This window comes from Rhinatrema bivittatum, chromosome 8 (genome assembly GCF_901001135.1).
Source record: "Rhinatrema bivittatum chromosome 8, aRhiBiv1.1, whole genome shotgun sequence".
Taxonomy (NCBI): domain Eukaryota; kingdom Metazoa; phylum Chordata; class Amphibia; order Gymnophiona; family Rhinatrematidae; genus Rhinatrema; species Rhinatrema bivittatum.
Window position 1 is genome coordinate 74,311,567 of NC_042622.1, and position 25,369 is coordinate 74,336,935.

The 25,369-nt window shown below is 41.1% G+C and overlaps 1 protein-coding gene across 7 annotated transcripts in view; it reads left to right on the forward strand.

The window, feature by feature from the left end:
• NDRG3 (NDRG family member 3) overlaps positions 1–25,369 on the forward strand; it is a 219,394-nt gene that overhangs the window by 24,021 nt on the left and 170,004 nt on the right. For 6 of the 7 annotated variants that reach the window (XM_029614180.1, XM_029614176.1, XM_029614177.1 and 3 more), the window contains 2 exons: positions 985–1,080; positions 16,714–16,749. In XM_029614180.1, coding sequence (XP_029470040.1) covers positions 1,024–1,080; positions 16,714–16,749 — 93 coding nt within the window. In that variant the 5' untranslated portion in view covers positions 985–1,023. Of the gene's footprint in view, positions 1–929; positions 1,081–16,713; positions 16,750–25,369 lie in introns of all 7 variants that reach the window. The other variant, XM_029614181.1, reaches the window with a different exon arrangement.

Here is a 25,369-nt window from a genome sequence, read left to right on the forward strand (position 1 = left end):
TATTTTTTAACAATGTCCACACCTGTTGCACACTCTTAATTTTTGTATCTGTTCTTTTCAGATTTTTTTTTAAACTATTTTTCTCATTTTCTCAAAGTTTCCCTTTTGAAAGTTTAGTGCTAGAGCCGTGGATTTACTTATTGTCCCCCTTCCAGTCCTCTGAGTGACCTTCATTCAGCTGCCTCTAGCTCTTGAACCAATAGAGATCCAGGCAACAATTTTTGCATAGTTTTTGCTTGAGGCCCTAGTGACCAGCACACACATTTTTATTCAGTTTGAAGGGGGTTGAGATTGGATGATTTTCTAAACAGGGACAGTCCATCTCAAGTGGACCAATCTTAACTATAGGGAAGCTCTTTGGCCTGACCAGACTTAGCTGGCTGAGTCATCTGGCCTAACTTATTAACTGGCTAGAATTTAGTCTAATACATGTCTGAATATTCATTTAGCTGGCTATCTTCTTTTGAATATGGACCTCTTAGACTTTTTTATTATAAGATTTCTTATAATAGGAGCAGTGCTTAACAATCAAGGCAGAGTAAACCTTCAGCTTAGCTCTTCTGAGCCATTAAACTTAGTTAAATACATTACTGCCATAAAAATCTCTGGAGAGCACTCCTACACTCACAGGTTGCTCTGCTGGTATTATTTTTAGGATGTTATTGTGTTCTGGGATTACTGCAAAAAGTAATGAAAATCTGATATTGTTGCGTGTTTTTTTGTTTTTGTTTTTTTTTTTTACATTGAAAGTTTTTTATGGAAGGGCAGAGCTGTGACTCTGTGCCAATTCCAGTTGTAAGACCAGAACAGTGACTCAGCAAGGTAGAGAAGGATGGTGTTTGATCCAGTACTAATAGCAAAACATGAAGGCTTCCTCTGCCAGGTTTCATATGAAAAGAAAATATTCATCTCATATTTCTTTGTTATAGGAAGTGAAATCTGCAAGCTGAGTTTCCCTCTCATCTGCTTTTGCTCATATCGTAGATTTGCCATTCTGCAGACTATTTGGCTGTTTTCTCTAACATGGACGAACTCCAAGAAGTACAGCTGACAGAGATCAAACCCCTCCTGACTGAGAAGGTAAAGCAGTATTGGGTTTCTGTAATATCTTTCTTTCAAAGAGTACTTTCAGGCTTTATTCAGTAGTTCATAAACATACATGCAGTCACCTCTGAGGTGCAGACTATTTTGATACCCAATTTACTAAAGAAGAGAAAGGGAGAAGCACAGCTACAGATTATTAGGACAGTTTTCAAAGCTGTTTATGTGGGTAGAACATGTTTTATGTGTATAAAATCGTCATCTGAAAATTGCTCTCCCTCGGCGTGGCTGAAAGTACGTGCAAAGTTTCCACAGTGCACGCATTTGAACTGGCAAAGTGAGGAGGTGTGTTGGGGGAGTAAAGTAATACGTGCAAATTGCATTTTCAAATATCTGTATTTTCAGCGGAAAATACCTGCACGAAAAACAGGTGCAAGCGTCTGTGTGTGTTTTTGTAATGGCAGCAAGTTTCAGAGGGAAATTAGGTATGTACTTTACATTTGAGGATTGCTGCAAATCCTGCAGGTAAAAAGTACCCACAGACTTTATTTACCCTAATGTGGGCAGTTTGGAAATTGCCCCTTTATTACCCAAAAAAGTTGAGAAAAAAATCTTATCTTATATGCTAAGCACATCAATTATAAATGTACAAAAAATTAAGGCCTAACTGATAAACTAATTTTTTATTCATTAAAAATTGAAGTCTTGGTTATTTGATCAAGCATTTGCCCAGTCTTTACTAGCCATTAGCTCATATAAAACAAGGATTTATTGGTGTATTATGGGGTTGGGCTGATGTGGAGAGGTGCTGAGATCAGATGTAGATGATGAACTTTGTTGTTTATATATGGAATTTGTGTTTTTTCTTATTTTCTCCATTGTAAGCAGTCTGAATTAGCCATTACATGTGTGTGACATTTGGTGGCACCGAATGGATTTGTCTCTCCTAGCTAATAGAGCATGTGTGTGAGTTCCTGCATGGGTGTTGTTGCCGCATGAGTCTCTTCAATCATTTTCTGTCTGAGCACAGCACGGACATGCACTTAGTCTCCAAATATTTTTTTCAAAATCCTTTAAAAGTTTTGTTTCTCTTTCATTATTTCTTCAGTTTTCCTACTTTCAGAGATTAATATTATAAAACCACTTCAATGGATAACTCACAAGTTATCCATCTCAATGATCAGTTTTGCCATATTCAGTTATTTAGCTGAATTTCAGATACATCTGACTAACTGGGTAATGCGTCAAGCTGCAGTAGTGCTGTAACACGTTAAACAGTGTATTTTGTGCGATATACGTGATATTCTGTTTAATGTAAACCGGTGTGATTTACATCGGATGTAAGAATGTCTGTATATAAAAATTAAAAATAAAAAAAATAAATAATAAATATGCATGACCCTGCCCAGGTTGCCTTCTCATTACAATGACCTTCTTTGCATGTGATTTGCATGTCTGAATAATGCAAAAGCATGCAGTGAAGATCACTAATATGCAGTGTTGATGTTAATATTTTATCATTGCCAACTGATAAAGTGGTCAGCCGCAATAAAATAACACCTTTTCAAAAAGCAATAAATGTGACGTGGAAGCCCAAGGACCCTAACATGGGCCCTGAGGTGAACACATATTTAAAAGGCCCAAATCCCCCAAAAAATACAGGTGTTGTGGCTGAAAAAATTAAGGTTGAGTAGGGATATGGGCTAAACCCCCCCCCCCTTCCCCCACCCGGCTCAACCTGGGGCTGCCTCCACCATGAAAAAAAAATGTTAAAAATCATACACAGTGATGGCCCTCCCCCCCACCCACACTTTGAACCCCTAATGATTTAACTTCACACCTTGGGGAGGGGAGGGGGAGGAGGTGCTGGGGGGAGTTCTATACCTCAACGAGTTTAGGTGTCTATTGTGGTGTGAGTGGGAATATTCTTGAACCCCCAGTGACTTTAATGTTAAGCTTTGGAGGGGGGGGGGGGGCCATCGCCCTGCACGATTTTTAACATTTTTCCATGGAGGAGTCAGGGCCACCTCGATTGGCAGCCCCAGATTGAACCGGGGATCAACTCTGACCCCCACTCAACCTTTAATTTTCAGTGGCCAAGATCTTAGGCGGTCCAGCCCTTTAAGACAATGGCAGTCCTTTTGAGATTGGGTTCGCCATCGCACCTAAAGGGTCGCTCGCCGCATTCTTTTGTCCCACAGCATTTGACCGCAAGTTGAAAGAATGTGCCTTAGAGCACTGATCTTATGTCAGGGGAAAGCCCCGCTATTGTGGCGACAAACCCCCCCCCCCCCCCGCCTCCCACTATAGTGAGACCCCTTCTGCAAAAAAAAAAAAAAAATGACAGCTTGAAGGCTCTAGGCCCAAGTAGGCCAGGTAACTTTAGACATGCTTCAGAGCAGGCTTAAAATCTGGCCTTGGGTATCTAGATAACCTGTCCCTTAGCTGGATATCTTCAAAAGATATCCAGTTAAATGGCCATCCTTAAAAAAAAAAAAAAAGTGGGCCTCCCAACCTGACCTTTTTTTTTTTTTTTTCCTTCCTTCCAACCCCACCCCCCTATTGGCTAGGATACCCCCCTGAAATCTAAAAATAAAACAGTTATAGGTGCCGGTTACCACCAAATATTGCCTTCTCAGCCCCCATACCTCCTAAAACCTCCCCTCACACTGCCATCCTCCCTCCTTAGCCTCCCACTCATCAGTACCTGAATAAGGTCCTTTTTTTTTAATGCCAAGATCGTGATCCTGCTCGCTTCCAGCTGGGCTTAATGGACAATTGATCTGATCCAGTAAGGCAGTTCTTATAGCCCTCTCCCATAAGCTATTTTGCTCTTGGATTTTTACAGCCTTAATGTATGATTTTTATAAATCTTTTTGACAACACCACCTTAAAAAAAAAAAAAAACCCCCAAAAAACAAAAACAAACCCTTGAGCATGCTTCCAACTGTAAGCCCCCAAGGGGTCACTAGATGGCGCAGTAGCTCTGTTTTACTGGGGCTATGCTTTACTGAGTTATGGTAATATAGAAATTTAAAAGGTTGTCCTATAATTTATAATGGGACATTTAAAGATGTCCTCCTAAGGTTATTAAAGAGGATGACTAGTAAGAGGTTGACATGTGAGTAGCCCTTTCTCTAAGGGGTTGGTATTGTAGGATTTTTTTTCTAAAAGGTTAAAAATGTGCTGCCTTGGGTTATACTTGGAAAATTCCAGATGGGTTCAATGAATGGCCCCAGTAGGGGTGTGTTAGTGGAGTGAGAGGCTTGTGGGGTTCTAGCCAATGGCTCTGTGGGTTACAGTGGTATAAAAGACCTGTGTCTCCTGGATAAGGATTGCTGGATGTCTGAGGAAGGGATTTGGAGTGCCTGGAGGAGCCAAGCCAGGGAAGAAGAGACACCTCTAGTGCTTCATCCTGTAGTACTAAAGCTATCTCTGAGTGAGGATTTCAGGTGTGAGAGGAGAGACTAATTTGGATTACAAGTCTATTTGTGTGAGAAGAAAATCATCTGAAAGCCTTCAGCAGCTTTTAAAAGGGAGTCAGAGAACAGAGTGTGACAAGACTTGTGTTACCAGGAGCCTGCATTGAGAAGTTTGGAATTTGTGCTAAGGAGCTGTGTAGAGGGGGGCTGGCTGGACCTGAGAGGAAAGGTTATTTCAGCACAGAGATTTGAACACTGTTAGCCCAAAGAAGTAGGGCGTGCCATCATTGGAGAGCTCCTGGAATGCAGTGACTGGATTTTGAGCTGCTTCTACATGTGAGCACAAATGAGAGAAGATGTTTTAAGCTTGGAGATTTTCCTAAGGATTTGTGTTGTGAGGGCTGACTGGACCTAAGGGGAAAGGTTGCAGCTGATTATTTCAGTATAGCGTCCTGGATTGACAATGTGCCCAAAGGACTGGGGAGGAAAGAACCCTGGAACCGCTCCTGCTGTGGGATGTCTGAAATCTAAACAGCTTCTGAAGTGAGAGTAAAATGTGTGTGTGTTCTGAGAAAGAGAGGAGGACTATATCTAGGACCTCACAGGATCGAAGAGAAGAGAAAAAACCTTAAGTGAAAGTTGGGAGAGGTATTGGAGAAAGACCCTGGGAGAATACTGCAGGAGAGGGCACACTGTGAATTATGATACAGAATAGGGATAAAGGAAACTTGCTAGCTTGAAGTTGGGGAAGTGTTTACAGAGAAATGGACTGAGAATTTTGAGAAGCTGTATTTTTCTTGGCAAAATTAATATGCCAAATATTGAGCTGGGTTTGAGCTATTGATGAGACTGTTTTGGAGCTTGTGATCCACTGCATTGATTCTAGAAGTGTATTTGACTATTAGGATTTTTGAACAATTTCTTTAGTAAACTTTCTTCTGTTTGGAACACAAGTGACTGTGGACAGTGTGTTTTTGGAGAGTGTCTTCTGCCCAGTTTGGCCCTGCAAGGAAACCTGCCCCCAGCCTATACCCTTTGAGAGACAGTTCCCCACCCTGGGAGAGCTAGCCAAATGCTCCCCAAGGCTGGGAAGGTGGCCCTTGGTACAGGGGTTACACATTTTGTCCTCTTTCATTCTATTTCTCCTCTTTCATTCTATTTATCCTCTCTGGAATTTATCACTGGTTTAGAGAAGAGAGGAAGGATGATATGGAGTATCAGGTCAGGTGAGGCCACTTAGGAGGTTTAATAGATATTCAGTGAGGGACATGGCTCTCTTTTATTTGCCCATTAGTTTCTTCCTTTGGGCCTCCAGCTCACTCAGTACCAGGGCTGAGATCCTGGTGCCATGAGAGTTCATTCTTAGCTACCCAGAGAGTGTTCCCATCTTCTAATATTTTCCCTGCTGAACTCGAGTAGTCTTTTGACTGGGGGCATGTACCAGTATCTCTTTCCAGAACCCTACAGTCATGGGTCCTTGTTACTAGGTGGTGGTCCTGAGTGGTGAACATGGTGAATAAATTATGACCATCTGCTAACAATAATAGTGAAGAGTAAAGGTTCTGATCTGTGCCTTACTAGCCCAGGCTGAAACACTGCTGCGATTTCTCTGCATGCTGCACTTTATGAGAACTTTTACCTCTCCAGAGCTTGAGCTTGACATTATCAAACATCAACGTATCACCTCTATTAAGGGGCCACCTGCTAGGTGGTTTCTGCCAAAGGGTCCACTAAAGGGCCTGTCCCTTTGTGTGCCCCTTAGTGGGCCGGTGTGGGTAGTGGGTTAATTTATGTTTACAGGAATATTTTTTGAATGCCAAAGGCTGGTTTATCTGTGTGTGCTGTGTATTTTATGTTAGAAAAGAATATGCACAATAACATTGAGGTTAAAGTAGGTCATGGAAGGTATGGTGAATTAAATTTTATTAAAAAAAATGTGAATTTTAGAGATTGAGTATTGATTCCCATTACAATTTCTCAATCTTGTGCTGAAAATTTTTCTGAATGCATTATGCAGCTTGGTGTAATGCTCATTCTATTAGAAATAAAGAATGTTTTATATAGTTTATACTGATTTATCAGATCATCTTGATATTTTACTTATTACAGGGTCTTGGCATCAAGACTGTGATATGATAATATTATCTCAAGAATATCCCCTGGGTTTTACTTTCTTAGCTTTCACATAGGTGGATCCACACCAGCGGGTTATGCACCTCTACCTGCAGATGGAAACAGATCAAAGCTGATGTCACGGTATATATACCCCTGCGGTGACAGACCACCAGTTTTTTTTCTGTCTGGGGGTGTATTTCCCCACTTGGGAATGCCTTAAGTTTTTGTAGAAGGAGAAAAAAAGTTTATTGCCCCCGCTCTCCTGTGGTGAGCCTGTCCCTCCCTCAGTTGAGTTTCCTGAGGTGATATCTTCGGATCCCTCCCTCAGATGAGTGCCTTGGTCCAGTAGCTGGTTTCTGCTGGCATGGACTTAGCTGTAAAAAAAAAAAAAAAAAAAAACAGCTGAAAGGCAAGTGGATTTATGAAGCCGAGCGCAGCGGTGAAGGTCTATGCCCTCTGCCCCTTGCAGTCAGAGACAGACTCAGTACTCGACAGGGACAGGCTGAGCTCAGGTAAAGAGTAATTTAAAAAAAGAAGAGGTAAGGAGGAGTTGATTTTAGGGATTCCTCTCCCCTCTGGTCTCAGTGCTCGGCATACTGATCAGACATCCATTCCCACCTCTGGGGGAGCTTGGGGATTTGGGTAGCTTGGCGAGTTGAACAGCCTTCTGGGCTAGCCCCACTCTTAGCCTTAGATTGTTTGCCACATGGTAGGCCGCGGCAACATTCGTACATTTTTTTTTCTCTGTGAATAAGGCTGCCTTCTTCAGGTTCGTCTGTTCGCACTTATGCGCCCTGCTATGCATCTAGTTGTGCACCTAGATGAGCACTCAGTTGTGCGCATAGGGGCACCTAGGTGGATGCACAGTGGTGCACTTAAGGGTGCTTACGCGAGTGCTCAAGTTGCATATGGTCGATGAGCTCTCGGGTAAGTGCTCAGTTTGTCCATCTACCTGAATAGTGTATTAGGCATCTTATTTTTTTTCAAGTGCCTATTGTGAGCACAGCTGGGCACACAGTTCTCAGACACCTGTTGGAGCATGCTGACAACTCAATAGCACTAATAACAAAGAAACCTAAGCGCCTTATTCTTTGTGCTGCTTGCCGTATTTGAGCATCTCAACCTGGCATCCTCTCTAACTTGTGTCAGCACTGTTTGGAGGCTCGGGGAGAATTGTCTTCATCTGATTTTGCTAAGCCCGGTCCTTCCCAGTATGATGCGGTCATGGAAAAAAAGCTGCTAGAGGTTTCACCTGAAGTTGGGGCTCCCCTAACTTGTTCATCAGCGGAGGAAGGTGATTCAGAGGGTGCTGGACTGATGCCCCCTGGTTTTGGCATGGACCTCTCTGCCTTTTCTTAGGTGGAATTTTTTCAAGGACTGCAGACCTTTCTTCAGGCGCACGGAACAGCCACAGCCAATATTAACAGATTAGGATCACAGGCTGTGGATTCTCGTGTGCCTGGTTCTGCGGGTAAGCATCGGAGTATGTCTAGATCCGCTGCGGATCACGCCAATAGAGACCCGGATGGCAAAAATGATGAAGCCGATCCTTATTGGAGGATGGGGAAATTCTTCCAGGGTTGGAGCTGTATAGAATTATGTTGCATTTGAATTACTGATTCTGATTTCCCAGATATTGAAGATGCTGGGGGTAATGGGGGTGATTCCATGTCTGAGCCAAAAAAGATCCCATTTTGATTTCCTTGCGTAAAGCCTTGTGTTGCCTCCCTATTATGGAGGCTATTCAAGAATTGATTGATCTTGAATGGGGTGCCCTGGAAGTTAATTTTAAAGGGGGCGAGCCTTGGAAGAGCTGTACCCCTTGGATCCGGCTGTGAGAGAGCAATTTGCACTTTCTGAAAGTAGATGCGCTTGTGTGTACTGTAACCAAGTGGACTACTATCCCCGTAGAAGGGGGAGCAGCATTGAAGGATGCACAAGATAGAAGAATTGAGGCTATCCTTAAGCAAGCCTTTGAAGCAATAGCAATGAATTTGCAGATAGCTTCTTGTTGTTCCTTGGTGATTTGCTCTTGTTTTCTTCTCTCTCAGGAAGTCAAATCGGGTGTGAATTCCAGTGCAGTGATGGAACTGGCAGCTGTTTTTTTTGGCAGATGTGGGCTCTGATCTGGTACGCACTTCAGCCACAGGGGTAGCTTCAGTAATAGTGGCCAGGCTTCAGCTATGGCTCAGGAATTGGTCGGCCAATACGATTTCAAAGTCTAAATCTTACAAACTTGCCCTTTTAAAGGATCACTCTTGTTTTGGGAGAGAGCTGGAAAAAATGGCCAATAAATGGGGTGAGTCCCATGTTCCTCAGTTGCCAGGATAAGAAAGAGACTTCTTGCTCTTTTGGCAAGAGAGGTCAAGCTAGGTGTTTCAGGCACTTTCGGCCCTACAGACGAGCTGCTTCTCGGAGGACTCTGACTTTAGATAGGGCTCAGTCCTTTCGTCCCAGGCAGCCCAGAAGAGGCGTAGTCTTGGATAGCGGTGCCCACCAAGCCTCTCAATGAAGGTGCGCCGACCCATCCCCGGGAAGAGGGAGTTGCCTGTCTCTATTTTTTTTATTTTATTTTATTTTTTTTATCGGAGGTGGGTTAATGCCATGTCAAACTAGTGGGTTCTGGAGGTGATAAGAGAAGGCTATGCTCTGGAGTTTCTCACTGACCCTCAGGACGTTTTCATTGTGTCTCCCTACAACTCTCCGCAGAAGAGACAAGCAGTGTAGTGTAAGTTATCAAGGCTGTAGTTCCAGGGTCCATGTCACAAGAAAATATGGGCCAATATTCCATTTATTTCATTGTGCCCAAGAAGGAGGGCTCCTTTTGCCCCATCCTAGATCTCAAGGGAGTCAGCCGACATTTGCAGGTGACTCATTTTTGCATGGAAACCTTACATTCAGCGATAGGCAGTACAGTCGGAGGAGTTTCTGATAGTCTCTGCATATGCCCATCCAGCTGGAGCATCAACTGTTTCTGCATTTCGCTGTTTTGAGGCGACATTATCAGTTTTGGGTTGGCCACCGCACCCAGAACCTTTTACAAGGTTACGGTGGTGCTTGCAGTAGTGTTGAGAGAGGATGGCAATCTGGTTCACCCGTCCTTAGACAACTGACTGATTCGGGCCAAGAGTCTGGAAGAGAGGCTTCAGGTCTCACACAAGATGATCTCCTTGCTTCAGGAACTAGGTTGGGGGGTGAACTTGGCCAAGAGCAATCTACAGCCATCCCAGACACTGGAGTATCTCTGTGTTTGCTTCGACACGAAGCAAGGTAGAGTATTCCTGCTGGAAGGCAGCATTTAGTAGCTGATGGCACAGGTGCGACCATTGACAGAAAAAATACGCCTGACAGTGTGATCTTATCTACAGATGCTTAGGTTGATGGTGGCCACCCTAGAGGTGGTTCCATGGGCAAGGGTGCATATGCATCCTCTTCAGTGCAATCTGTTGGCTCATTGGAATCCGCAGTCGCAAAACTATTTGATACGGCTTCACCTATTTTATTTATTTATTTATTTAAAGGCTTTTATATACCGATGTTCATGTACTCGTACATATCGCGTCGGTTTACAGGGAACTAAAATTGGAAATTACATCGAACATGTGGGTACAAATAAGGCGAACTTTGTATGAACTATAGAAAAAGCAAGGAACTTGTCTTACAATTGTTACAGGTAAGTCAATTAAAGATAGTTATGGATAACAAAAAAACACTTAGAATTACATCAGACTTAGTAAGCATGAGTGGAGCATAATGTACATCAAACAAGGTAAATCATGAGAAATAATAACATTATATAGTTACAGCATCAAACATCTGGCGTATTGGGATATGAAATGAGTGAATCTAACTCTGGATCAAGGCTTTGAGAGACCTTTAAATGAAGGCTTTTGTGAAAAGCCAAGTTTTTAGCTTTTTTTTTGAACTTTCGACTACAAGTTTCTAGACGAAGGTCCGTGGGGAGGGCATTCCAGTGAATGGGACTGGCAATCAAGAATGCACGTTTTTTGAGCATACAACTGCAGCGGTGGTTGCAAGCAGACCATCTAAGGAAGGGGGTTTCCCTACAATCACTGGACTAGCCTAGTACTCACAACTGATGCGAGTTTCCAGGGTTGGGGATTCACTGTCAGGAGTTGACAGTAAAAGACGCTGGAGTACAGGAGAGTCTCTCTGGAGCATCAATTGGCTGAAAGCCCGAGCCATGCAGTTTGCATGCTTACTATTCATTGATCAATATGCAGAGTTGAGCGGTCTGGATAATGTCGGATAATGGGACGACAGTGGCTTACATCAGTCGCCAGGGAGGAACCAATAGCCAGCAAGCGTTGTAGGAAATAGCCCAACTCATGGAATGGGCGAAAGTGCATCTTTAAGAGATCTCAGCCTCCCACAGGAAAAGACAATGTAAGAGCCAACTTTCTCAGCAAACTGTCTGACCCAGAAGAATGGGAATTGTCAAATGAGGCATTCCGGCTCATAGGGGACCATAGGGGCCTCCTGTTTCTAGACCTGCTGGCGATATCTCACAAAAGTTCCTCACTACTTCAGTCGTAGGAGAGATCAAAAGTCCTTGGGCCTCGAGCACGAGTGGCTGGAGGCCAAGTTCCTATATATGCCTTTCCCCTATGACCCATGTTGGGCAGAATGATTCGGAGGATAGAGAGTCACACGGGGATGGATGTTGCTTTTGGTGGCACCAGATTGGCCCAGGTGGCACAAATGCAGATTTGTGAAAGTTCTTGGTAGATTCTCCTATCTGATTACTGGTTCACAGGGATTAGCTATGGCAGGGGCCTGTTCTTCACAAAGATCCAACTCAGTTTTGTCTTACAGTATGGCCTTTGAGAGGGCTCAGTTGCTGAAGCATGGATATTCCACTTCAGTGATTGCCACCTTGCTAGGAGCAAGAAAGTTCTCCACTTCCTTAGCCGGTGTGTGGGTTAGGCGAGTGCTTAAGGCTGGTGTGAGGATTGAGGTGTTCATCCTCATTCAATTAAGATCGTGCTCATTTTGGAATTTTTGCAGGATGGATTAAGTAAAGGGTTGGCCTTTAATTCATTAAAGGTATAGTTGGCGGCTCTTGCCCGTTTCCAAGATCAAGTGGATGGTGGATCCTTGTCAGCTCATCCAGATGTAGCTCATTTCTTAAGAGGTGAAGCATATTCATCATCTGCCAGTGCCCTTGTGAATTCTTAATTTGATTTTGGATTTTCTGGCGAGTCCCTCCTTTCAACCACTGTGTAGCCTTACCTTGAGGTTATTTACCTTAAACTGTTTTCTTGTAGCAATTTTGTTCTGCACGTAGAGTCTCTGAACTACAGGCCTTGTCTTTCCGAGAACCGTTTCTGTGAGTGACTCTGGGGGCAATACAGTTGCATACTATTCTGTCCTTTTTGCCAAAGGTGGTCTCGTATTTTCACTTGAATCAGTCAGTTTCCCTGCCGATTCTGGACAGAGAGAGAGATGTGGATGAATATTGCCTGTTGCAGTCCTTGGATGTCAAGAGGCGTATCTTGAGCTATTTAAAGGTTTCTGAACCTCTCAGGAAGGCAGACTGGTTGTTTATTTTCCATGGTGGGAGTAAACAGGGTGAGCTGGCATTGCAGGCTACAATAGCATGCTGGCTAAGGAGGTAGCAACAACCGCATATGTGGTTGCTGAGCAGCTGTTGCCTAGTCAGGTTAGGGCTCATTCCACTAGAGCTCAGGCAGTGTCATGGGCAGAGATTAGATTGCTGTCTTCGTCAAGATTTGCCGAGCTGCGGCATGGTCCTCCTTACATACCTTTTTCAGGCATTGCCACCTGGATGTGCGGGTCCAGGAAGATGCAGTATTGATTGGACCGCGGGCAGTCTCCCGCTCTGTTCGGGAGTAGCTTTGATCCATCCCACTGGTGTGGATCCATGTATCGGAATGCTAAGAAAGTAGAAATTGCTACTTACCTGATTTCCTTTTCTTTAATGAAAATATGTGGATTCACCTTCCCACCCTGGGCTGCTGGATGGTTGTGCTATTGTCCTCCTGCATAACTGCGTGTTCCAGGGATTACTGGTGAGTGTCAATCCAGTCCCTAGACTAGTATTATTACACTCCTTGTCTGAGCTCAGTGGTTTCCTGTTAGCTGAGTGCTGGATTTGTTGTCTGTTAATAATCAAATTTTGTTAGTTTGTCTACAATTGGCTTTTGCAGAGAATACTGGCGGACCAATGTCTGTACATGGATATATGTACTGTGACATTAGCTTAGCTCCATCTCTTGTCTGCTGGTAGAGATGCATAAATCACTGGTGTGGATCCTCCTATCTTCATTAAAGAAAAGGAAATTATATTTGAACCTGGGGGAGGGGGGAAAGAAAAGGGTCATACACTTTGTACTTTCGTATTTTTGTATCTTTTATTGTTATCTTGATGTATACGGTTTTGATGTACAAAGAAGTTGTTCTTTCTTGTGAAGTGTTGACACCAATAAACAAATAATAAATAAAAGAAAAGGAAATTATCAGGTAAGTAGTAATTTCTCCTTATTCCTGACAATCCTGTGAAAATAGAAGGAGAGGTCATTTGTTGATTATTCATAAAATATCCCTAAATATATCTGAGATTGATTGCATTTTTCCATCACCATGCGACGGATTAATTGTTAAATCATGTTCTTGGGTTATTTGCTTAATATATTCTCCTCCAGGAACCACAGTTTTGAATATTTCATTATTGGTAGCACAGTTAGCCATTTTACATTTGAAGTATCAGAAATTAATTATCATTGGTGACTTTAATGTGCACATGGACGATAGTACATCTAGAATTGCACTGGTGCTAAGGGAGCAAATGTAAATATTGGGATTTATTTATTTATAACTTTTCTATACCGACATTCATATGCATATCACATCGGTTTACAGATCAACGGGGATAAATAAAAGCTGTGAAATAGATTTATACAGTTACTTATTTATTCAAGGAGTTAAAGTACCAACCCATCAAGCTGGTCATATGCTTGATTTAATATTTCCACAAACACAATGCACAGCTATTTTTTACGAGGGATATAAATACCATGAAAACGTAAACACCTCTAGTAAATCCTCTATTAATTTTCCTGAACACTTTTCAAAAGGAGAAAATCCCTCAACATTGAAAAACAATCTACAAAATCCAAATTTTCATCCAAAAGAAGGAAGAAATTCTTAGGGGAAGAAGAGGAAGGTTTCATACAACTTCATATCATCGCATCCAGCAATGTATGATAATTTTTAATCATAAACCAAACTCTTCCAACCCGTGAATACTTTTTCTGTTTTTTAATGTGATTGAATTTTTTAAGTGAATAGTGACTTAAAACTTTTTCATGAGATTGTATCTACCCACGAATAGGCTTTTTTAAACTTCTTCAAACTTCTTCACAAAGCACCAAACAGTTCTCAATAACGCCGACACACAATTTTCTCATATACAGTCTTACTGCAGGGAACTTCCCTATCACTTATCTGTGCACATTCTCGATCTCAAATCCATGTCCATATCCCAACAAGGCTTTAATATTTCCCATACATATCCCAACAAGGCTTTAATATTTCAGCATGAGTCTTGTAAAGATAGTGTAGATACCCCACAGGTGTAAAACTCTCCTGGAGTGACCACTGTCTACTTTTGTTTAAAGTAATCACATTGGCTAAGATATGTACGTATCAAAGTATTGTTAGGGAAAAGTGAGGTCAATGCCTAGCATAAGAGATTTGTTAGATCTAAATGCTTTACTGTGCATAAAAAATTATTTATCTTCCAAGGAGTTGTGTGAATTATGGCTTTCCATATGGGCTGGATCATATTATCAACCAGCACCCATAAGGGAAATTTCCTCAAGATCATTATGTAGGAGAGCTTGGTGGTATACCTCTGCCTTTAGTGCAGAGTAAACGCGTATTGTATAAGTTAGAAAAAGAATAGAGAAGAGATAAAAATCCAAGTTCTAAACAAATATGTATTACAGTTAGAATATGAGAAATGCTGTAGGGCAACTCAGAACAGCTACTCAAGCTAGGATTCTGCAATCATTAAACAGTCCTTTAGAACTTTTTGTGACTGTGAAACATTTAACAAGAAAAAAAAGTGATTAATCAACTGATTCCTGATTGTGATAGTTTGGCAAATTTTTTTCAGGTCAAAATTGATAAAATAAAAATCCAGTTTGATCCGCCTAGAGAAAGTAGTGTTTTTTTTCCTTTAGACTAAAAATATTAGTTGGCCATTATTCAGACAGGTAATATTAATGGACACAACAAGTATCATAAATGGCCTGAAGCAAACACACTCTGTGTTGGATCCTTGTCCTTTTTCCTTTATTAAGGATTTAAAGGACATGTCTTATGGTTTAAATGGTTAATAAGATACCTACTGTAGTACTGTTCCAGATAGACTAAAAAAGGTCACTGTATGACTAGTCCAAAAAAATCCCTCTAATTTTGACAAATGTCTCTAACTTTCGTCCTATCTCAAATATACCTACATTTGGTAAGATGATAGAGAAATGTGTATATGTGTAATTAGAAGATTTTTAGAGGAAAACTCAATAAGAGAGACAAAGCAATATGGTTTTTGTTAGAACCATGGGACAGAGATTCTGCTGTTGTCTTTGACTGATAGTCTTTATTGTGATTTGGAACGGAATACATTGGGAGTCCTTGTGCAACTAGATATTAGTACAGCATTCGAAGCCATAGAACATAAGAAGTTATGATGCTGGTTACACTTATTTGGCATTGGTGGAACTGTACTTCATTGGTTTGAATCATTTTTGACAAATAGACATTTTCAACTTCAGTATAAGGAAAAGTTTTCATCTTGGAGAAAGTGATTCTGATGTTCTTCAAGGATCAGCCTTGTCTTCAATTTTTTTAAAATTATTTTTGTGTCCATTGTGTGATGTATTGCAAGGGGTATTTTTTTTCTATGCTGACAATATTCAGATAATACATTCCGAGCATAGATGATGCTTTTCCAGCTACCCATTTTCAGTTATGTATGATGGAAATGAAGAAATGAATTGGTGACAAGCACTTGGCATTGAATGTTAAAAAAAACCCAAAAAACCCTTCTTTGCTCAGTAAATGGTTAATGTAACATTCTTAGGGAAAACTAATTTTGGTAACTGAGGCTAGGAATCTTGAGGTGACACTAGACTATCAATTGACTTTTAAGGCGCATTTAAGAACTCTTTTTTTCTTTAAGCTGAAAATGCTGATGCTAAAACATTTTTTGACTTGTTTTTCTATGTCACTTTTACAGGCAGTCTTATTTAATCAAAGATTACTGTAATAGTCTTTTTGTTTGTTTTACCTCAAAAAAAAGCACAAGAACATTACAGTTAATTCAACATACAGCAGCATGGATTCTGAAGGATCGCAAATGTACTGACCATATTAGTCCAGTTTTGGACTGATTACTTTGGTTGCCTGTAAAATGGCATACTCAATATAAAAGTATTAGTCATCATTTTTAAGTTGTTAGATTTAGGAGATCCATGCTCTCTAGTAAATACATTTAAAAAATACATTCCCAAAAGGCAGCTAAGATCAAACTCAGGTAATTTGTTGGCAGTTCGTCCAGTGTGAGAATGTTACAAATGACACGCAGCAGAGCTTTCTCACATGTTGCACCTTCATTATGGAATGCATTGCCATTAAAGTTATGGTTGGAAAAGGATTTGAAACTGTTTAGAAAAAATGTGAAAACTTTTAATTTTATGAAAACAATTTTGTTATATTTTATAAAATGTTTACATTTTTATGATTTTATGAGTGTACTGTTAAACCACATTGAACCATTGTTTTGGAAATTAGTGGCATAGACATTTTAAAAATAAATAAATACTTCTGTAGCTATAACACACAGCTCTAATAACTAATCCAATTGTAAATTTTTGAAATTTTTTTGTGAATGAAAGGTATTTGTACAAGTAAAATATTAATAGTAATTGAACATCCCAAAGCATAAGAATATAGTCTGAAATGCACTGAGATGGGAAACTTAAAGTAAAGGCCTATAATCGAAATCTAGAGAATTTGGATTGGCAACACAAGGATTTTGATACTTGCTTGCCTTTCACTGACACTGTCGTTTTGGTTCTGTTTTTAGATTGCCACGCAAAGCTTCTTGGACTTTGATGGACAGGTAAGAATTTCTCACAGGGACAGATTTACTAAAGGGTTTTCAAAACTGCTGACCTTAAAGTCACAAAATTAACTTATTTTCCATTGATAAGCAAGAAAAATCAGCCACAGAAGTGACGCCAATGCGAAGAGATTTTTGCATGACTCTAGAAAAGCTTAGAAGGCTTTTCTGGTCACGTTCAAGACTCATCTGAGCTTTTTCATCCGCACACCTGATTTGAACGTATTTGAACTTGTTTTTCTGCAGACCTATGTAGTCTGTCAACCATGGTGGAAGGTGGTAGATGAAACAGTAATGGAGTTTAAGAGGGCAGGGGATAAGCACAAAGGATCTTTGGTTGCTGAAAGTGGGGAGAACAGAAAATATGACCTAGAATCCATACCAATGGGCAATACTAGGCCTGTGCCTAGGGCGTCCAAAATCTGGAGACAGCAGGCTGGTTGAAGATTTGCTGCATTCCAGCTGTGGCGCATCTCACTCAGCAGGGAAAAGTCCTCTGTATCCTCCTCCTTTTCTCAGGCAGCATGCAGTGAACAGCAGGGGACAGGTTGAGCCTGAAGGGGACAGAGCAGAGCAAAGAAAAGCTGTTCTGCTCCTTACCCCCCACCCCCTCTTATCCTTTCCTGTCACTGTCATTGCTGCTTTTCTTTTGCCCATTGGGATCAGCTATAGTGACAAGGTTATGAACTGGGAATGAGAAGGTATTCTGGGTATGAGAGGGGGTTTATTGTGGTGGAGAGACAGCAGCTAGGGATAAAGAGAGTCTGGGGGAGCAAAGAGGCAACATTTTGGATAGGCTGAGAAGTAGGGCTGATTGGGGAGTGAGGAGAAGGGCTGTTAGATGAGAGGGGATCGGCTGGGGGGGGGGGGCATGTGACTGTGTGAGAGAGGGGATGGGTGTGGAGGACAGTGCATATGTCAGAGAGAAGGGATCACCATATTGAATGGGAAGTTAGAGGATGGGACCGGAGCAGAGCAGGGACACATCCTCTCTCCTACCACTGCAATTTGGATGTGTCTGTCTGTTTTTCATCTCATATTCTGTCCCCCTGATTGTTGAACCTCCCTTCTTTTCGACTGCTCTCTTTGCTCCAGATGCTGGAACCCAACTTCCAAGCCCTGATATAAATCCTTCCTGTTCCCCCTCCTTTCTGGTTCCTGATCCTCTTCCTATTTTCCCCATCCCCAATACTCTCTCCTTCTCCCCCACTCCCAGTCCTCTCTCTCCTCAGGCTTCTTCTCCCTCATCTCTAATCCGCTCATCTTCTCATCCTCCCCCCCCTACGTTTTCCAGTCCACAGTCTCACCTCTCCTCGCCCCCTCAGTGTTTTTCTTACCCTTTCCGTCTTCCCATTCTTCTCTATGCTGATACTTGAGATCCTTTTTTCTTACCATTAAAAAAACATGATCAATTATACACCCTAAGCAACGCTGGAAAATTTTTTATTTTCTTTTTCCAAAACCTTTTTATTGAGGATATCAGAAGCAAACACAACAATAGTGACACAGTGTTAATTTTCACACAGTATGTCTGACATCCCACTAACATTTTAACCCTTTTCACCCCCTTAACTCCCCAGCCCTACTTCCCTCTCCCCCTGCAAAGTTCCCAATACAGTCAAATTGCTTGCCAGAAGTTAACAACCACATCCCTAAAAAAACATCCAAAAACCAGTAGGTGTCCAGAAATTCAGTAGACGAAAACAAAAACAACTCTGCAAGGTCCGTCCTACACAGGAGGCCGTGTATGATCAGATGGCTGGTCAGGTAGAGGAAGTAACCGCTGCGTGGAAGAGGGAAGTGAGCAGTAAAACTGATACCAGATCCCTGTAAACCATAATTTCTTTTTTGCTATGTAAGAGGAAAACAGGGATCTGTATTCCAGCTGAAAAAGTTCTGTCATTCGCTCCTTCCATAACACACCATCTGGCGGTGCGGTGCCCGTCCACCGGATCAGGATGCATCTCTTCGCAATAAGGCATGTTTGACAAAGAACAGTATATTATCATGATTCAGAGAAAGATCCCCAACATCATTATGCAGTAAACAAAATGCACAAGACCAAGCTATTGTGGTATGAAACATTTTGGACAATAAGAGGCGGACAGTTTCCCAAAAAGAATGGATTTGTGGGCAATCCCAGAGGGTATGAATCAGTCGCAGGTGTTTTGTGTACACTTCCCGCAATCCTCTGAGGTTGTCAGTCCCATCCGATTATGCCCTTTGTGGAGAACATAGTATCCTATGAAACACTTTACACTGCAATTCCCTCAAATTCACATTTGTTGTGATCTTAGGGATGAACAGATAGCACTCTTAACATCAGAGTGTCTAGCTCCTCATAAGAACGTAAGAAATTGCCATGCTGGGTCAGACCAAGGGTCCATCAAGCCCAGCATCCTGTTTCCAACAGAGGCCAAAACCAGGCCACAAGAACCTGGCAATTACCCAAACACTAAGAAGAACCCATGCTACTGATGCAATTAATAGCAGTGGCTATTCCCTAAGTATAATTGATTAATAGCCGTTAATGGACTTCTCTGCCTCCCGCAGATCTCACTGCCATTTTATCACCAATCTATCTAATATCGGGTATTCAGTAACATTCTGACAATATTTATTCAGTAGGGATAAAGAGCCTTGCTTCCCTTGAAACACTCGGGAGCAGTAATTAAGATGCATTTTCTAATGGGAATTCACTTTTGCCCATAATACCTTTTACAAACATACTTAACCGAGCATATCCTAGAAAGTGAATGCTTTTGGGTCCGAACTTCGCCTGCATCTCAGGAAATTCCAATAGTTTCCCACTAATTGGATCTAAAAAGTCTCCCAGTATTCCAGCCATGGAGGCAGGAGATAAGCTTTTAGAAAAAAATTCCTTAAAATTAAGCTTCGGGTTCCCCTTAAGGGGTATCAGCACATTTTGGGCGGGGATTGTTTGGGCTGCAATGGCCCTTTAAGAAACTGCTCAGGAGCATTGGGATACACATTAGCCTTCCAGCGCTTCTGAGGAAAGTTAGTTACAACTTCTGAGTTATAGCTAACTTTCAGAAATATAAAGCAGCTTGTGACTTTTTAGGCACACTTTTTTTATTACCATAAAATTTACTAGTAATTAGATTCTTTGCATGCAAAGCAGCTCATTACCATTTTTGTGATATTTCAGATAAAATACCATGTTATTGCTACCACAAGGGATTTACTGCACAGTAAATGCCTAAGGTGACTCAGTAAATATACCCCTTAAATTATAGGTTCTGAGGAGCGGGAAATACTTACAATACCTGAATATAATACACTTTGAAGTGGTTGACCAGTCATGAAAAGTGGAATATAAATAAAACAAAGTCAAAGAATTTAAAAAAACCAAACCCCCCCCCCAAATCATTAATTCCTAAACATGAAAACCATGAAAGTCGTGATGAAAAGTCAAACTTAGTATGACTGTATAATTGTACATAGGATGAATGTGAAGACAAAATGATTTAACATCCTGGCAGTTCTTTAAGTTTATATGGCTGTTGGGACCTGCTGTTTTGCTATGAGCTGCTGCTCTTTAATATCCTGCAAATGCGATTTGCACAGTGTATAATATTGGTTATGAAAAGGTATTACAGTTTACAAAGAAAATATTCCTGTGATATAAGAATCCTGCTTTTCAGAGATTTATCATGAAACAAAATGATACCCTCCCGACACAACTAAGTGTATAAAAGTTTGAGAGAATGGTGGGTGATGCATAGCATAGGTGCATTTACAGATTCATTTTTCAAGTTTCCACTTTCTAGCTCTGAAATAGTTGGCATTCTTGGACCTCAGTGTGGAGAAAATAAGTTCACGTCCACCCTCCCTCCAAAATACACACAAATTGGATGCTTTCCGTTTCTTTATGTATTCCAGCTTGAGTTTCATGGTTTGATATTCTCAGAAGGCAGTGAAATAAGGCTTTATGAAACTCTTAGCTTCAATTTTCTGTCTATACATGTGTGCACAGATTAGATAACAGTCTGGCACAAGCCTTAACCAGGGACCCAGTGTCACTAGTTTAAAACTGGGTCAGATGGAAGGTTTTATAGTAGCTGAGGAATCCAAATGGTGGTTTTGGGGAAACTTGACTAAAACAGGTGTAACCACAGTCCTTACACAACAGAGGAAATTCAGAAGCTGAAAATCTGCCTTGCATGTAACCTGGGCAAGATTTGAAGTGGCAGGTGTAGGCTCTGTTTATGCCAGGCTTTCACAGATGCTTGGGTTTAAATGTCAATTTTTATTTGCAATAAGACCTTCAAGATCTTCAGTTCAGCTGTTTATATCTAACTGAACTCTTGAAAGGTCTTAGAGGTAAATGTGGAAGAACTGAGAAAGCACAGGTGGCCAGAAAGATGGTGTGGCATTTACCATGGATCCCAGGATTGCAGCATATTAATGTCATGCATGGCTTTTAGTTTCCAGACTTAAGTTAGACATTCTGCATTAGTCAGTTTTAGATTTAATCTCTGAAAATCTAGTCATATTTTAAACATTTGCAGAAGAATAAAGTGTTTATTTTTTATTGAAGCAATGTTGGCTTCGAGATTTTCATATAGCTTGTGATTTGTATAGCAGATGTGAAGCATGAGGAAGAAGTACACTGTGAAATATATTCTTATGAGTCCATTTGAAATTGCTAATCTATGTATGTCAACTTGAAACTTAAATCCGTATGTGGCTTTTCAGGACCCTCCTTGTGTGTATTTTATGTTGGCTGTGATAGCAGCAGCAGAATAATATAGGCACAGCTAATATATTTTTACATTCATTTTGTTTGTCTAATTTTTTGTTTGTTTTCCCCTTTGTAGCCTGTCTGGTAAACGCAGTTAATATGTTGGCAAATTAATAAAGGTAGTTAAAAATCAGAACTGTTAGGTTCATCTAGTTTACTCCAAAGTGCTTCCTGCTTCCTTTTGCAGTTCTATAGATTACATTTGGTGTATGGCTTTTCCTGTCAACCAAGGATCTTCTGCGTTTATCCTTTGCTTTTGAATTCTGTTACTGTTTTTGCCTCTACCAGTTCAAATGAGCGGCTGTTTCATGATAAACCACGTTTTCTGTGAAGAAGTATATTACTTCTGAACCTATCATGAAGCCTTTTTCTAGAAATTCTTGAGCCCTGGAAAATATTTGCTTCTTATACACTGTTTATACCTTTTGTGGTCATTTGGTTTCTATTATAAATCCTCTCTTCTGTTTTAAGATCACATGTGAATTGAACTCTTTAGATGTTGCTAAAATGATCTCCTGGGTGTCAAAAGTGAGGTAGCACTTGTGATTTTCCATTAATAAGTAGGCTGAAATTAGCAATTACATGTGGGTGGCATCATCTGGCAGCGCCAAAAAAACTTGTCTTTGCAAGCAGTAGAACTCTTAGCTGTATTGATCATGTGCGGGAGTTCCTGCATGGGAGTTGTCTCATGAGCTTTCTCAGTCAATTTTTTGTCCGAGCTAAAGCGTTTGTCCTCTCTTTTTTTCCTTCAGGGTAGTTGTTTAGTCAAAAACATTTTTCTGCCTTCTGCAGCCACAAAACAGCACTTTTATGTGCTACCCAAAATAATAAAAAAAAGTGTTTTCTCGTAGAAGAATGTTGGACTAGAAGAAAAAAGAAACTACTATGGTGAATGATTTTAAGAACTGACCATGTGGAGAAATCATGTTCCTCACAGACTGCTATGATCGATGTTCTCTGGGGCCGGATCACAACCAGAAAAACTGTGAAGCCTGTGAATGGATATCCCAGAGATCTAGGGCTTTGTGCATGGAAGAACTGCATAAATCTCTCCAGAGGTATTCCTTAGTACAGTGTTGTCTGCTTCCCCAGGAAAAGGCTTGAGTAGAAGTTCTTCAAAAACTTCCTCATCCATTTACGCCAAGACGTCAGGGTCAAGTTTAACTGGCTGCTCAGTATTGAAGTAGAAGCGGCATTCCGTGGAGCCAGTCCAGTCTGCGTTGAAGAAATATAATTATCCTAAGTTTGATGCACTGGCACCATCAGCATGACCACCTTCGGCACTGGCAGCACACGGTGCACCACATGGCGCATTAATACTTTTGAAGCACAGTGCATCGAAGCACCAGAAGACCAGTGTACCAACACAACCAAAGTATGGTGCACTGTTGTGCCTGAGGCATTGTGCTGATACATGGCATATCCAGGAGCCAGAGACCCGATGAACTGATGCATGCTACACCGACGTGCTTTATGCACATCACTACAGTGCATACCACTCTTGATGACATAGTGATGCTTTCCTAGCACTATGCACCTGATGCAAACTACGATGCATTTAATGCATATTATTAGAGATGTGAATCGTGTGCCAGATCGTCTTAACGATCAGGTTTGGCTGGGGGGGGGGGGGGGGAATCTGATCATTAAGATATGTGAATTGGAATCGTTTCCGATTCCAATTCACATCGCTAATTTTTTTTTTTTTTTAGGGAGGCCCGCGCCGCTAAACAAAAAACCCACCCGACCCTTTAAATGAGACCCTTTAAATGAGACCCTTTAAATGAGACCCTTTAAATGATGAGAAATGTCTGCTGCTCTGTGAGAAGTATATACAAGGGAGGGTGTAAATGGAGATTATAACATCAAACATTGACACCTAGACAGCATTGAATATAACTGGGGCCATTTTGCTTGCTGCTTACAGACAAAGGGGGATGCAGTCCTTGCCATCTTTCCAGCTCTTTGTCTAGACTATAGATGAAATGGAAATCAACAGTGGCTGTGTTACTCAGTTTGGTGGTCAGGTGCCACATGGAACTTTAGAACATATCTCCCTGATATCTCCCTGAAACCGCTACAAATGCTCCAGAATGCCACTGCCAGGATCTTAACTAAAGCAAAAAAAAGGGACCACATAACACCAATATTAAAAAATCTACATTGGCTCCCTATAAAACACAGAATCACCTACAAAACCCTTTCATCCATTCATAAATCCATTTACAAAGCCTCATACCTAGACCTCAGGATCCCATTTCAGCTACATACTTCATCCCGTCCACTGAGAACTGCGCAAAAAGGCTCTCTGAAAATCCCTCCACTCAAAATTTCATCAAACAAAAGAGCCTTCTCCACTGCAGGTCCGATCCACTGGAACTCTCTACCTTCGGATCTTAGGCTTGAACAATGCCCCCTCACTTTTAAAAAAAGACTTAAAACTTGGCTTTTCTCTCAAGCCTATGATTGAGTACTTTCCACAAATCCCTTCTCCAGGTCTATGCCATATAATACCTCTTAGCTCAACAACTAAAGAATTAATTTCCTTTCCCTCTTGTCTATTTTGCAGATATCTTATTCATAACTGATTCATTTTAATCGCCTGTATATAACATGTCTATTACTACTGTTGCTGTTTTAATGTTATTGGTTATTAGTATTTATTCAATTTTCTCCAAGTTCATTTTCCTGTTCCATGTAAGACTCACATGTTAGTCACTCCAATGTTATATGTAAACCGAAATGATTAGCAACATTGTTGCTAGAATTTCGGTATATAAAAAATGTTAAATAAATAAATAAAATCGACCCCCCCCCCCCCCCCCCCAAAAAAAAACAAAACCTTTTAACATTACCTGGTGGTCCAGGGGGGCCTCGGGGGACGATTTCCCGTTCCCAGGCATCAGCTGCGCTAAAATAAAATGGCGCCGATGCCCCTTTGCCCTTACCATGTGACAGGGTATCCGTGCCATTGGCTGGCCCCTGTCACATGGTAGGAGCATCTTTACTCATCAGCCCCTATTATACTATACTCTATAGATTCGGACAAGCTGTTTTACAAAAACTGTTCTTGCTGTAGTCCGTTCTCCACAGTGGATTCCAGGTTGCTTACCAAGTAATTGCTCTGCTCAGCTTGGGACTCCCCACATATTATGGCTAATTAAGCCTGCTTATCGATGGAAAAAGCAAGTTTGCTTACCGTAAACAATGTTTTCTGTAGATAGCAAGATGAATTAGCCATGGAATACCTGCCCATTTCCTGGAGAGTTGATTAGTCAGTAACTGAGCTGAATCTAGCTGTGTAAAGAGACTCACGAGGCGGGAACTCTCTCACATGCTTACTAGAGCCAAAAGCTCTACAGCTTGGAGAAACTAGTCTGTTCAGTGCTGCCGAATGATGTCGCCCACATATAATGGCTAATTAATTCTGCTACCTACAGAAAACACCATTTATGGTAAGCAAACTTGTTAAATGTTTACACCCTTTCATCTAATGCAAACGTAGTGAACCCAATTTTCAGTGATCCACAGTACATCATTTGTGCATGTAAGTGAACGCATGGTGATTAATGCTAGTATTTTATAAACTATGGAGTGGGAGCTGCAGAGTTTATAAAGAACTGTGTATTTCTGCTTCAAAACTGCACTTGTCATTTCAGTACATACAAATATTTCCCATGCAAGAAAATGTATATTTTCTCTATCCATTTTTTAAAACACATGCACATATATTTTACGCACAAAAAGCAAGTTTACTTTCCGTAGACAGCAGGATAAATTAACCAATACATGTGCAGTGACATCATCAATGGACGGATTAGTCTTTCCAAGCTAAAAGACCTTTGAGCTATACTG